General features: G+C 34.7%; 1 protein-coding gene across 1 annotated transcript; it reads right to left on the bottom strand.

The window, feature by feature from the left end:
* Positions 1–1,453: 1,453 nt before the first annotated feature.
* On the bottom strand, positions 1,454–15,649 carry LOC128222953 (solute carrier family 23 member 1-like). The gene is made up of 13 exons (XM_052932186.1): positions 15,515–15,649; positions 15,003–15,160; positions 12,191–12,291; positions 11,828–11,922; positions 11,343–11,524; positions 10,935–11,055; positions 10,361–10,517; positions 9,198–9,451; positions 8,467–8,631; positions 7,692–7,800; positions 7,010–7,105; positions 2,695–2,770; positions 1,454–1,580 (listed from the first exon to the last, which is right to left on the bottom strand). The coding sequence occupies exons 1-13, from the start codon at positions 15,647–15,649 to the stop codon at positions 1,454–1,456; spliced, it is 1,776 nt and encodes a 591-aa protein (XP_052788146.1).
* Positions 15,650–15,786: the final 137 nt, after the last annotated feature.

The following is a 15,786-nucleotide window of genomic DNA, read 5'->3' on the forward strand; positions in this document are numbered from 1 at the left end:
TGCCATTATGGACAGAGGGCACATCGGCGCCGTTTATCAACCATTACATATATAACATAGGACATATTGAACATTGTTTCAGAGTCTTAACTTCCAAGCTAAATATAACTTCCGACTGAATAAATAATGCACTGACCTACTATGTTAATACAGCGTTGAACCGTAATGCATCGATTCCAATATATACACACAATATATGTCAATTCGATCTTATTTAATCGCTATTAACGAAAACGATCTATGATGAAATTTGTGTATTTAAGTACGAATGGCTTTATCAATATAGTGTTTTATTTTAAACCCAATGTTAGCACCCAATTGTATACTATCAATTAAATCAAAATGAAAAAGCTTCTTCACCTACGCAAATTTATGTTTGTGACCTCGTAGATAGTTATACATATACGTAAAAAACACAAGAGAACTCAGCAGTTTTTTTTGTATCGATAATTTGTGTGATTAAGATATCTGATACAAATAACGTGAATTTTGGATGACGGGTGACTCCATATTATTTGGAATCTTATGAAAGGTGTTTGTGTGCACTTAAAGAAAATGTTAAAATTTAATAAAAAATAATGAACATAATTATATACTTTCGAGGGAGCCATCACAGATTGTAAAAATCCATTTACGTCCAGTTTTCTTTGAAATAGAGAAAACATAACAAAACTTTAATAACTTCTTGGATTTTAACTTTTGGTCATTTATTTAACATACTAGTTATAGTAAATAATACATAACATGTTTTCAAATGATATCAGCATTGTCTCGGATTCAATAAGTTCAGATGAGATTGATGTTTTATTGGTGTCCGATTTATTACTAAGTTTGTTGGTAACCTTCACGATTTAATGAATGTAACCCGGCATTCAAACGGTGGTGGTTGAAAAGGTCAATTTGATTGAAGATCATCTTAAGTTTTGTCGAGTTGATCAAATCTTATGAATAACTTTATCAATGCTTTAAGTAGGTTTTAGTTTGAACACGTGTTTCTTGAGTCATTCGTTGTTTTCTATATCGTATCATATAATTGTGTTTTTTTCGGAATATGTTTGAACCTGAAGAAAATAAAGTTCCATTGAACCTGTTGAACCTTCATCAAATATATCATCATACAGTCAAAACTCGCAATGTCGAGGTCGTTGGGACCTCGGTAAATACTTCGAGATAACGAACATTCGATATAAACGAAATACAAAAATGTAGAAACTAAACAGAAAAAAAGTCGAAAAAAGTTCAACATAACCAGATCATCGAGATAACAGAGTTCGACATAGTGAGTTTCGACTTGAGCAAATATTTATTAAAGTGAATTCCCTTCCTTGTGAGTTTAAATGGTCAAGATAATAATTCCTCGACGCAAGTAGAACTCAGCAGAGTCTGGACCACGTATACAACCCTCAGCTTATACTATTTCAAAACCGTCAGTTACAACCCCTCCTGAGGTATTCTACACGGATTTGTGTGCACCGGAAGTTGGTCTCTTGTAAGGCAAGAAGGGAATGTACTTCATCCACGGTGATCGCAGCCATCTCTGTGGAAGGAGCGGTTCGTAAAGAGTGTAGCCTTCGTCAAATCTGAACAGAAAATAAAAAATAATAAAAATAAACCTGAGCATCATCGTAGGTAATATACAAAATATAAAAATGAGTTAATAAAACTTTCAAGATTAACTGTACTGTATATATGTCCTCGTGACTTTATACGTTGCATAACAAACAATTTTTGAGTAGTAAACCTTTTACTACTCACTAAATAAAGCAAGTATGGAAAATGTTTATTACTTACAACGAGACTGTAACGGTGTATTTAATAGCTGAAAACGCACAAATAATAAATGACTGGTGGGTCCTAGAATATTTACAGTGATTAACTTTCGCCTCATAAGGTTAAAGACACGTATTTTCTGCATTTTTCTTTCAAATGAAACACGGTATTCTTCATAAGAACCATTGTTTTGAATATTTATTCATATTTCGGTAAATTAAAACAAAAAAATCATTGTGTTATTTGTAGTGATACATGTAATTTGGGAGTAATAATGCATTTTTAAAAAGGATAAGGTAAGGAAAACTAGTTAACGACAAAATTCAAATTCGCCGAATAATTGGCAAATATTAAGTATTATTTAACACACGTCTGATCCTCAAAAATAACGTTAGTTAGGTGGGGTTGTAGGATTATATGGGATGGAATAGATTCAAAAGTTGGCAGTTATAATACACTGTTAGTATTGATGGTATTTTTAGAAAAGATGGTCTTTAAAAAAACTATTTGGTATTGTAAGGCGTACCTAGCCTTTTATATTTAAAAGTCGCTTGGTACGTTTCGGCATTAACTCTATGAATTACGAAGCAAGGAAAATGATTATCAGATCACTTGATTCAAGTATTAAACTCTATTTTGTGTTGTTTGTATAAGGTGTTTACTAATTTTTATCTCTATTTTAGTCCTGTATTCAATATGTAACTTAAGTCAATCTTACGGTCATACATGATTGACTTCATTCACTCTATTGGTCAGTTATAAATAACAAGCAATCTGATTAGCTACATCGTTCTTAGATCCAGTTAAGACCAATATAGAATACCAGCCCTAGCTAGGCTTTTGCTGCTTAAGAGGGCTTATTTTTTATTATTTGACTACCGGGCTTGTCCTTGTAGTTATCATTGTAAATATGAAAGTGCATACTTTTCAGGATCCACTTCCGCTGTTTCGTCGTCTTCGCTCACTTGCCAGGCCGAGATACCTCGCTCCTCCGGGGTCCCTGTGGTATCACAATTGAGTATTATGTACAAAAACAGTTTTCGATAAAAAAAATTGTAGTACCTTCCAATATCAAAACCCCGACGGAGTATAACCTTTGCCACTACGCATATAACGTGGCAATGAAAAATCATTGGAACACCAGTGACAACGACAAAACATGATTTGTATCTCCACTAAAATCGTCCAAGTTTAATCTTTATTTCAATATGGTAGAAAAAAGTGATAAAATACGCCTAAAATGCACCGTTTCAGTCTCTTTATTTTTAAATTTTGCTTGAGGGAGTATGCAAATCAGGTCCCCTATCATATCACCAAGCAATGCTCACTATTTTTTTATTTGGTATACATTGTGTAATATTGTTTTAATGAGATTCGATACTTTTAAAGGACACTGTTTTAAAGATAAAGAACGTTTTGGGACTTTTCACTGTTTTTAAATGAAACGATGTTTTGGTTTATATAACAAGTTTAAGCAAGTAATTCACCAAAAAGAAATGTGATATTTAAATATGTTATGCTTAAGTCGAGACATTGGGGCCATGCGATCAATGAAATGCTGAATCTAACAACTATCTATTAAATTTTAACGGCGAACAAGTTAGGTTGCTGTTAAAAAAAAGATTTCTTTTTAATTTAGATGCATTATCATGTTCAACTTATTTCACTTTAATGATCAAAACAAAAAAGGCGTATAATTTAGGTACAGATTATAAAATATGAGCGATATATTGCGCTATTTTAACTGGGGAGTTTGTGGATACGTGGCTATTTATTAAAAAGACACCATCTATTAAGGTTAATATTTAATCTGTAACTAGATCTTATACTTTTTTGGTTTTAATAATTCAAGTCAAATGAATGTAAACATGAATATGCATTTATATTAAAAAAATATGTTGTTTTTGCATTTACCCATATTTTGCGCCTTAAACCATGTACTAATTATGAATAATTCATAGTCATGCATTCTACAACTAATTTTTAGATTAAATATTCTTGATGATTTTTTTTTTGTTTATCTTCATGTAACTTTTCCCCAAGAATGTCTGAAATAAGCATGTACAGGTAAATACTCTAAATAATAAAAAAAATGGTTAAATACTATTATTATTAAACAAACTGCACACTTCCTTGTTGCATATATATATGTTTCGAGAAAATAATCATATTATTCATGGACTTAAAGTTTTATGAAAACTATAAAATTGTCATATTCTAGCAGGCATTACATAAAAAAATCATTTATTTGTCTATATACATATTCATTTGTCAAATGACAATAGCATTTGAAAGTTTTTATGCATTGATCAATCGTGGCCAAATACTCGTACTAGGTGAATTCCCAATCAAGCGATATCAAAAATATCTTTAGCGCTTAAATCGACTTTAACAACTAAGGGGTGGGCTAATATACCCGAAAAAATCCATCCGTGGACGTTTTGCTTTGGCAACAACCGGCCATTTAAATCATTGTGTGTATACATAGTGATAAATTACGTCATAAATGCTACGTCAAAAGGCAACATTTTGCTTAAAATGATGACTTTAAACAAAGATAACTTTTCTTTTACTACATCATTTTAAACGAAACAAAGGGCGTTTTATGCCACTAAAATAGCACCGCCTTCGCTTGATAAGCATTAGTTTCATTAAACACTTCGACAAACCTGTTTCCAAAATTATGTTTTGACAGTGCTCCGCCAGACGGCCGCTTTGTGAAAAGATTTGTCGAAGTGTCTTAAGAAACTAAACTCTCAATCAAACTCTAGTTAAGGACCGAAGGCGGCACCCAGTAAGCGGCGTAGACTGTACTTTGTTTCATTTAAAACGGTAAAGAAATAGTGAAGTTATCATTTTTAAAGGGACTGTACTCCTTATGAGAAAACAGCGAAAAAAATTGTCGAAAACTGACATAGACTTGGTATCGATGTGTACAATGCATTGAAACTTACTAACTGAAGTACCACATAGTTTACAATTAATTTATTTTTCGCAGTTTTTTCGTATTTTTCCATTAATAAATATTACTAGGTATGTCTACCTAGTAGAATTCATTCCTTATGCGTGATGGTTTTTTTTTACATTTTGGTATGTTTTTTTACAATTATGATTTCAAAGAGTAAAATATTTTATAAAGTAATTGTCCTGAGATTCGTACAGAAAACCCCTTTTTTGGTGCCAATCTGGTGTACAGTCCCTTTAAAGCAAAATGTTGCCTTTCTACGTAGCATTTATGACGCTATTTATCTCGTTGTTTACACACACTGTATATGGTTACCTTGAATTACCTTCTTTAAAGTGCAAAAACTTGCTGTCCGAAATCATTTTTGGGGTGGTAAACATGAACGGTCTCTTCGTGCAAAAAGCCATTATAAGTAATAGTTAGATGACATGAAGTAACATTTGATTGATTAAGAATGGGCGGAGTTAGCGAAGTGAACGAGCCCTTCGTCATCATTAAAATCGTCACCTTAGTGCAAGAACTCAATATCTGCTTCTATATCTATATGCAGTTATTGAGTTATTGCACTAAGGTGACGAAATGTTACTACGGGTCATCTAACTGTCATAGAATACTACCTTCTTGACTGACACATTGTAAACGCAAACTCTGACGCAGGGATTGTGTCTCGGATGACTGACAGTAGGTGGACCTTTAAACACGCGCGAAAGATGAAATTCTAAATGATTAAGTCTAATGCTTAATGATTGCCCATCTGCAATTTCATTGGCTTAAAATTTAGGTTATATTCTAAGATATGAAAGATATAAACCTTGACAGACATTGTAGTATTTAGACGTTATAATACCCATTTTTTATACTTACCATAATTGTCATCCTCACCAGTCAGTAATTACCTTTATATAGGTATTTAACGTAACTTTATTATCAAGAATAACATATGGGCGGCAATTATTATGGTGTTTGTTGCTCATTAGTATCAAACATTGTAACAATAAATGTAACAGTAATTGGGCGGAAAAGAATCGATGAGTCTTTAGTAAGTTTTTGAGCTTAAAAAGTGCTAACTATTGTGCGTTCCTGTGTAAAATAGCAAATATATTAAAACCGCCAGTCACACAGACGTAATAATTTTCGAGATGTTCTTGAGATTAAAATCTCTCTGTAATTGGTTGGATTTTTTTCATCTAATTAATCAATTATTCTGTAGAATTGCTAAATGAGTGTCTAAAATACATTGATAGCAGTTTTAAGCAGACACAATTCATTTTGTATTTACGACAACAATGTTACCAATTATATAACATTAGAGACGTTGAAAAACACATTTTGTACTTTTACTTGATCGCGTAGTTACCAGTACAAGAAGAAGTTTTAAGGTGTGTCGCTCACAATATAAAGGGTGGCAAATCACAAGGAGTGTTAAAACAAAAATACCAAAAGCTGGAACCGTACCGCAAATGTTTTTGAAGACCACAACTTTCATTAGAGTCTATATTATGCGATTGAAAATAAATTCCGGCTGTGGTGTTGCGTGAAAGGTTGATTGACATTATCACGTGATGTTATCAATGTGTCCTTAACAGGTCATTATATTCGCATATCCTTTTAAAGTGTCGGTGGCCCTGTGGATTAGCCAACTGTTTTCTATTTTTTCTTGACTTTACCGGCATGGGTTCGAACCCAACTTAAACCAAAATGCTTTTTCGTGCTATTACTGTATTTTATTTCTGCAATTTAGAGTAAAATAATGGTAAAATTAGTATTTTCAGATGCATTACCGGGAAAGTTATTTTTTGGTCCAAAAACATGAGCGAGGCACTTTAAAGTCGTTTGCCAAATATCTGACCGACAAGCGTGTCACAGTGCTTTCCCTGTGATAGTGTAAATGCCATTACCGTTTGCTGCAACCTAGACATGTCTTTATGTCGCATATCATCGATTTCACAGTTGTTCTTGATACCGACTGCGTGGTGTTTTTTGTACAATGTGCACATAACCTGATGACGTAGCACACACAAATTATTCACAAGTATAAGGTACATGGATAAGAAGCATTTTGAAAACATGGCATTAATCAATAAAACCGATCAATAGTCTAGTTTCCGATGTTTCGACCCGTTATGTGTTTATACGTATTTGTTGTATGTAATATTTTAATGTAAGGCAATGATGAATCCGTGTGTTTTGTATGGCTTGGTATATTTGAATATACACTAGTTCAATTTGAAACATGACTAACAATTTTAAAGAAAGCTTCAGCGTTTATCTTACCTGGTACTGTGTTGTCTAGGAAACATGCAGCAATAGTTCCGGCCAAATGCGGGTTGCCTAGCAACATTGCCATAATGCGATCAAACGTCTGGTTTCCTGAAATTGCAAAGCAAATAATGACTTTTTTTTACTTGAGGCACGCGCCAGGTAAAATTATCTAAGTTAAAAATTCAAATGCCAAATCGAAGCAAACCAATACTTAAATAAACGAAATGGAATATTTCAGATTAAAAGAAGCTCTAATTGGCATTATGAGGACCACAAAACACATTAAATCATTCATAGTTCGGTTCTGATAGAGGGGGCGCATGCCAAATTCTACGCCCTTTAACTGATACTCCCCTAAGCCAAATCATTTGTTGGCCTTTATCATTGACGCGCATCATTACCACCAGTATTAAATTATGTATATTTTAATGTATGTCCATATCCATGGTAGACGTGAACATTTAATTATTCGGGAACGGACACACAAATGTTTTCGATGATTCGAATCAAAATCAAGCCATACAAATACACTCGATGCACTCAAAACGTGTTAAACCCTCAGCAAAATCGTCAGTCATAATCAACCGTCCTGGCTCTCTGAATCCATGTCGACAGGGCCGGTTTATCAAGATCATACGCATTAAAGGAATAGCATACGCCCATGATACAAACAGTCAGTTGTGACGTCACATACCGGTATCCACGGGGTTCTTGACTCGTTGGGCCCAGGTTGGAACACACAACCCAATAAAGACGGCGAGCCCGAATATCGCTATGTTCCTGCTCGAGGACATGTCGACTACCTGTAGCATATTGAATAAAAAACAAATGTTGAATGCTTTGTTTTTGCCGAAATTAGACCAAAAGTTAAGTGATTGGTTAATATCTTTTCAGTGATAAAATGTTGCCAATCAAATAATTCAATGTGCAAAGTAGCTTTGAAGATCTAATGTGGACAGCTTATTTAAGTTTCATAAAATTGGCCGCATTCAGCAAACATTTAGTCAGCTTTGATAATTATATAATACTGAAATATAACATATAAATTGAATGTTCAGCAGGTTCACTGATTTCCTATTTATGAGCAGAGGTGTTATACTCTTCAAAAGTTTCATGATGTTTCAATTATATTCGGTATTGTATATTTTACGAACGAAAAAGAAACAGTAAAACACATGGCTTGTTAGGTGTGTCCGTTAATTGTAAGGAAAAAAAACTCGTAACGTTTGATACCAGACGACAACACAAATACATTTTGCGCAAACACTAGTTTTTTATGTTTACCATCAATTTCTAAAAACCCTCTCACGAGATTTTGGAACACTAGCAATTATTTTCGCTATCTTTTTTTTAACAACCCTCTAACGAGATTTCGGGAAAACTAATTTTAAATTCGTTATCATTCTCGGATTTCGGAAACACTATATGTAGCTATTATATTCGCCATCATTTTCGAGCAACCCTCTCACCTCTAGATTTGACACGACCACACCTAGACACACACCAAGCATGACAAAAATAGCCCCGCCAAGGACCGGATATGGGATGGTGATAAAGATGGCGGAGAACTTTCCAAACACACCAAACAGGATGTAAAGTATGCCGGTACATAGGAAAACGCTACGGCTTGCCACCTGAAACAAAAAGATCATATTTTGAGATTATTTAGGTCTCTGAATAGTGAAGGTGAGTTTATTGATCGGTGTTAAATAAATTTGCAATTATATATTTGTTTGAGGCGAACAGAACATCACTAACTGACGGATTATAAAGAATTATACAATAGAAAATCGTCAAACTACATACGCTAAGAAATACATTCATATTCACATGATTGATTGTGGGTGGTAACATATTTATAGGATTTTTTGAATGAAAGAAAAGTAAGAGATTAACAATAGTATGAACAAAACCACACCTGTAGCTTTACGGTACAAACACTGTACCGAATATGTTATGGTTAAAATGGCTCTTACGTTTATTTGGAAGCGGAAAAGACCTGCATACAATTGTATCTGTTATCTGTTGACTAATTGGCACATTTAAATGATTTGATAAATGTTGACCACCAATCAATTAACATACTGGCTAACTTTGAAAACAACAAAGAATAAACCAGTTTCATACATTTGGCTGCTTATCGATAAATAAACAAAAATATTTTCGATTAATTTCGCTTTCATCGACACATGAAATCTACCCGTGTTGCGCTAATAGCTCCTATGTTGCCGCCATAAGTTCCGGTAGCGTGACCACATCCCACCGCACCGGAGACCATACTGCAGAAACCTTCCACTAATATTCCGCGATTCATGGCATGGCGCGGCGGTGGCGGAACACGCGCTGCTTTTGCGCATGCGTAGTAATCACCAATGGAATCCAACACTGATACAAGCGTGGCAATCATACATGACAAAAATGCGCCGCTATTGAACTTGAATTCTCCGAACTGACCTAGTTAAAATATAAAGATGAAATGTAGTTGTTTTGCATTCATAATGTTCATTCATTCATTCATTCATTCATTCATTCATTCATTCATTCATTCATTCATTCATTCATTCATTTATTCATTCATTCATTCATTCATTCATTCATTCATTCATTCATTCATTCATTCATTCATTCATTCATTCATTTTTATTGTAAGAAAATGTCTGTTCCAGTTGAGTAGTGGGGTCTTTTAAACAACATCAGATCTAAACAAAATTAGGTTGCCGTATGTAAAATAAACATGAGAAACATAATACATTCTTTTGCTGTGATAACACGCAAAAATCCAGCGGTCGCAATATGATCAATTATAAATTGTCAAAATAAAGCGCTAATTTACGAATGTATTAAGTTAATGTTGCGAAAGCATGAAATACATGGAAGGCTGGATAATAAAAAGCCAAAGGTTAATATAAAACAACAACAACAGGGCAATGAGTGGCAACGCTCGTCTGTATTTTTGTTTTCAGTCGACCTTAACTCAACAATGTGTGATAAGGCCGTCGTTGAAAACGAAAATAAGTTTAACACAAAATCTCATCTTGTTTCTTCGGAAAAGACGGACGAACTTAATTATGAAATATTGTTTTTAGCCAATGCTGAGGGACATTGACGGTGTTGCGTCTGCAGGTATGTAATGATGCTATACAATGATAGTAGAAGCTGGTGCTGAGAGACGATGACAGTGTTACCCCTGCCGTAATGTATTAATGTTATTCAATGGAAAACTAAGCCGGCCCAGGGGACGTTGCCAGTGTTGAGACTGTCGGAATGTATTGGTGTTATACAATGCAAATATAATCAGGTGCTGGGGATGTCGTCAGTCGTGCGCCGCCCGGAATGTATAAATGTGAAATAACTGAAATCTACCTGGATAAGGAAACATAAACCATGGATTTTCAGCAATGATTTCACTACGTGCGTCTGTTCTGGCGTTAAACGACGGCTCGTTAGGGTCACTAGAAAAGGCGCCTAGGTGTGTCAACAATGCGCACAATCCCCAGTTGAACAGGATGGAGATGAGAATCTGAAAGACAAAAACATTTTAATTAATTTCCATTTTAGACCTAGCCTTTGCGAACCAAATATTACAGTGTCGTCAACAAAAATATTAAAAACAATTGAAAAGCTACTTCAACTTTATCAACAAGTACAATTTTTAAACAGAATTTGAATGCATTTATAACTGTTTTATACAAGTACAATCAAATTATTCAAATTAAGAGAACAAAATTGGCCACTTTCTTTTGCCTTGACGGACTCCAGAAGTGAAAATATCTCGTTTCTTTCAAGATAACAGTTAGCTCGTAAATGAAATAATGGAAACAAGGTTAAATATCGTACATAGCACTGGTAACATGAATTATTTGGAATATTTTAAATCCTCATTTTAATTATGATCATACGTTATAGAGGATGCTTTATTAGTATGCAAAGACATTACCGCGAACACTTGATGTAGCGGGTACCGAATAATTCTGCAGCCCTGGGACGGGGTCCAAACTGGTATTGGCATTTGCCACTTTGATAGGTATAGGAAAAGAAACACAGCAACGCCCACTGTCCTGAAACAAACGGTAACATTCTAATCAATGAGTCAGACTCCCATTAATATGTTTGCCATGTGAATACCTGTATAACATTATGCCCTTCAATGTGTAACGGCACCGAATAAATCAGAAGTTTGCACTTTTCTACCAATCTTTCAGTTTCAAATATGGTACCTAATAGTAATTCAATATTTTGTAAAAGTCTTAAAGCAATCTGATGTCATGAAGTTTAAAACTAGCATTTGTAAATGTCGTAACAAAAGCATAGTGTACATTGAAACATTTTGGTCATAACTACTTACGACATAGTTATTGGCCAGCTTGCTTCTACGTATTTCAACACAGGCTTCACTATGAACACAAACAGCAGGAGGATGGTTGGGACGATTGTGATGGGGCCAATATAACGGATGAGGAAGCCGATAAGTCCGGTAAAGCCTAGCATGGCGTGTATAAATCCTGCGAGTATCAGGCTGCCAGACAGCTTAAACAGGGAGAAGCAAAGTGTGTAAAGATCAGAACCACTTTTTCGATAATATATATAGAATTTAATCAAATAGTATCCGTCATCAAACAAACTAAGATGCATAGCACATGAGGCTGTCAGGTAGCTTGAAAAGACTACTTTGTTATTGTACTAAATTTTGATTTTAAACTAGCGTAACATTTTGTTAACTAGAATTATATATATAATGGTGTTATCACTTGATTTATAAATAGTTTCAACATTGGGTTTGAACCTAACCAATATACTATCTCTAACAATAACAAATGGACGTATAGCTACCATTTGAATGTTGTTCATAACCCTTGCCATATGGTCGCCGTCGCCTATCGTTCCGTTGACAGCAAATGTCATGTTGGCAACTGCAGTTGTTGAAGCTGTAAAAATCAAACACTACCTTCAACGCATTTAAACGACTATTATCGGAATCACAATAGCAACAGCGTACATAAAAAGCACAAACCACAAATACCTATAACAAGAAAACATAACAGTATAAAATCAAGCTTTGTCCAAACGGGTTAGGGATTGAAATTTAAATGAGAAAAAAAACATGATGAATAACGCAGTGAAAGAATTAGTTTTGCCATATATGTGTAAAACTCCTTCGTAAATAAAGCAAACCCTCGGAACCTCGGCATTTACCTTCATTTGTGTAAAGGGGAGAACAGAAGGAGCCGTCAATACTGGCAATAATGAGGAGTGGAATGACATAGTCAGCCATTGCACCTTGGAAGAGCGGTAATCTGTGGGAGAGAGAAAGGTTGCCTGAAAATTGCAATACAGTGTACAATGAGGAGTGGAATAAAATAGTCAGCCATTGCACCTTGTAAGAGTGGTTATCTGTAGGAAATAAGTTTGCCTGACATTGCAGTACAGTGTACTATGAGGAGAGGGTTGATATACTTAGCCATTGTGCATCAGAATAGCGGTTGTCTGTAAGAAAAACGTACATTGCGATAGCATTGCAGTACAGCGTAAAATAAGGAAAGGGATGACACAGTCTTGGAACAGCGATGTTCTGTAGAAAATATTGCGTGAACGTTGCAGTACAGTAGACAATGAGACAATGGATGATATACTTAGCCATTGCACCTTGTACTAGCAGTTATCTGCAGAAAAGAGGTAGTCTGCGTGAACATTGCAGTACGGTGAAGATAACAAAGTTATCCATGGCACCTTTGAACAATAGTTATCTGTAGGAAATAGGTAGATTGCGTGTACATGGCAGTACGGTGTCCTTTGAAAAAAAGGGGTGACACTGTGACAGCGGTTATGTGTAGGAAAGATGTGGATTACGTGAACATTGCCGTATATTTTACGCTGATTCCTAAGACAAGATAAATGCACATTACTCTGAGGATAAACTTTACTCTGACGTTAGATTTTAAGTACATCATCGTTGGAGGATGGTGTATAGTGACTGGTAAGACAAATTGGTTTGCAAAACTATCAAGAAAGTAATTAAGGGGAGGACATGGAAAGCCACAGCCTGAGGCGAGTACCATACCAATCTTTATTGAACAGTAAGCAATAAGGTATACAGTGACTATTAAGCCAATGTGGAAAACGTTTGTACTGGGAATTACGAGATTAGCAATGATATTGTCAGCAGAGCATAGAACAACGGAGTAAGTCATATGGTTTACGGGGATTTTTAGACGATGCCTATGACCATAAGGGTGTCAACCTCTATCCAGCCTGAAATCTAGAGTACCGCTTATTTTCGGACTCGAATCCGGAATAACCCTTGAAACACCATTTTGGTTAAGCATTGAATAAAAAGTCGCAAAATTGCTTGTTTTTCGTGTGTGTCTTATTCATATCTTAGCCTCTCTGGTAGTTCCTTACAATAACAAGTTATAAAGTACGCATGCGAGAAGTGTATAAAGGTGTTGGCTCCATTATTTCTTTTTATTTAAGATGCGTTTAGAGCGTTTTATGAAGTAATTAATAACGACTTGTAGCATATATACTGCTTTTGTTTGCCTATGTTAAGCTGTTAATATTGAACATCCAGTACAAGCCAACATTTACATTTTTAACAACAAGCAATAATGTAAAAATAGTGTTATAAATTATATAATTGACAAGCGAAACGAGCTAGAAAAGTTGGGTATGCGACCTTAAGAAGTCTGCATGTTGTCTTGTTCCCTTGTTGGACTTGTTTCTGTAGCTTTTCATATAAATATTCAACAATTATGAATATGGGTCACCTCAGGTCTAAAACTAGATCACTAGGTCAATTATTAAATTAAGCCCCTCGCCATATGTTTAATAGTTCCCATCCAGTTGCTGTTCAACTTGGAAAGAATACTTGTATGCATAATGTCTTGATAAGTTTAGGTCACCTAAGGTCATAAACTAGGCAACAAGGTCAAATCTTAGAGAGAGAAAAAATCCTCATCATAACTTACAAAGTTTTATATCAAGTTTTAGTATAATTTATACACATTTTTTTCTACATGATATCTAATACACATATTTTGCTATATACAATATAATGTATAATACATATATTTTGGTCAGCATATTTGAATCAAAAACAATTTATAATATACATGACAAGCGAGCGAAACGAAAATGAAAGTTGAGAATTCAAACGTTTTGTGCATACCACTCCCTAATATAAATGATTTTACCAGGAAATAAAAGAAATATCAGGGAAAGAGCGCGTAAACTTTGGATCCGCTTGTGGGAAATATAGAGAATGATGGATCATTTACTACAATAATCATGTCATTTGTTGTTCCACCATTTGGAACGACCATCAAAGACTGTTTACCATTCAATATTTTCAACGATTCTATGTTCATGTATCTGTCGCAAAATTACGTATTGTTTACTTTGTATGATTAGCTTTGTGATACTAACGAATTCAGGGGTATGGTGGGTGCTGATTTAAACTGGGACAAAGCACCCATAAAGAAGTATTTTAAAACGGAAGAACAACCATTGGTAAGGAGGGTTTTACGACCAAGGGTTCATCCCCCGAAGTTGAGCCCAATCTAACATCAAATCCCGGAACCGCCCCAGTGTTATTTAAAAATGAGAACATAACAAAAAATGAAAAAAATGAAAAAGAAAAAGGAATAAACAATAAATGAATGATCTTGTTGGATCAATTGGAACACTTCGGCCATTTCCCATCGAAAATAAGTTGGATTAGTACAAGCAGTGTTTAAATTTATTGAAATTATGGAAATATAATGCAGCGTTTTTAAGTGTAATTTGTATTACAAAATGCAAATTGATTCCCATTGGAGTATATTACTGCATAGACAATAAAGATTCCAAAGAGTTAAGTCTAACTGCTAAATTAAAATAATTTTACCACACGATATACTTGAAACGTAGTTAAATGTAAAGAATTCTGACATTGCTATTCATCCAAATACATCCGAGGTTGTATTCGACGACAAAAGGCCGAAGTCTTTAGATTTTTGTTGGATGTTACCTGACCCCTATGACGTTCATTGCAATGGTTGTTATACCATTCATGACCAGTGTTGAGCTGAGCAAACGAGCCTTCAGTAAATTGTTTTCGGACGCGCACACGGCCTCGGCTACCAGCAGGGACACGATTAGCTGGCTAGCTAGCACCATTAACCCTTGCTGGAAACAAGATTTTAATCGTTATATATATATTAGAATATTGCTTGACTACCTATTAACTCGAATTTATGCTTTAAATCTCTACTCTACAAAGAAGCCATTGTAATACAAACTCGCTATTTTTACTATAAAGGCAAATCGGATAAGAGACTAAATAGTGAACACTACAAGCTAGCTTAAACTGAGTGTTATTTCTCTCTTGGTGTTATTTGTTTAATATCACGTTTGTGAATAAGTAAACACAATGCCATTATGTCTTTGAATTATCCACATTTGAAAATGAAATATATATCATACTTTTTACATTGATTAAGGCAAATATGCCGAACGAATTGTGACTAAGCAACATATTACCTGAAGCGCACAGACAATTGTTATATGGACTGGCGGTCTTTCGCTAACGGTATAAATCAAATGTTTGCGTTTCTCTGTATTGTCAACAGAGACATTTTGTCCATCGGCTTCTTCGATTTTAGTTTTCTTTTCCATTTTATATACGAACCTGATTAACTTAACACAACACAACAGAATTAAATTCAGCTTAAACCACGGGCTGTGTACCCGGCTTAGCTAAACGTACATCCTTTATGTTTTTTGTACTGGACACAATAACCTAAATTAACCAT

The sequence above is a fragment of the Mya arenaria genome, chromosome 1 (assembly GCF_026914265.1).
Source record: "Mya arenaria isolate MELC-2E11 chromosome 1, ASM2691426v1".
In the NCBI taxonomy this organism is placed as follows: Eukaryota; Metazoa; Mollusca; class Bivalvia; order Myida; family Myidae; genus Mya; species Mya arenaria.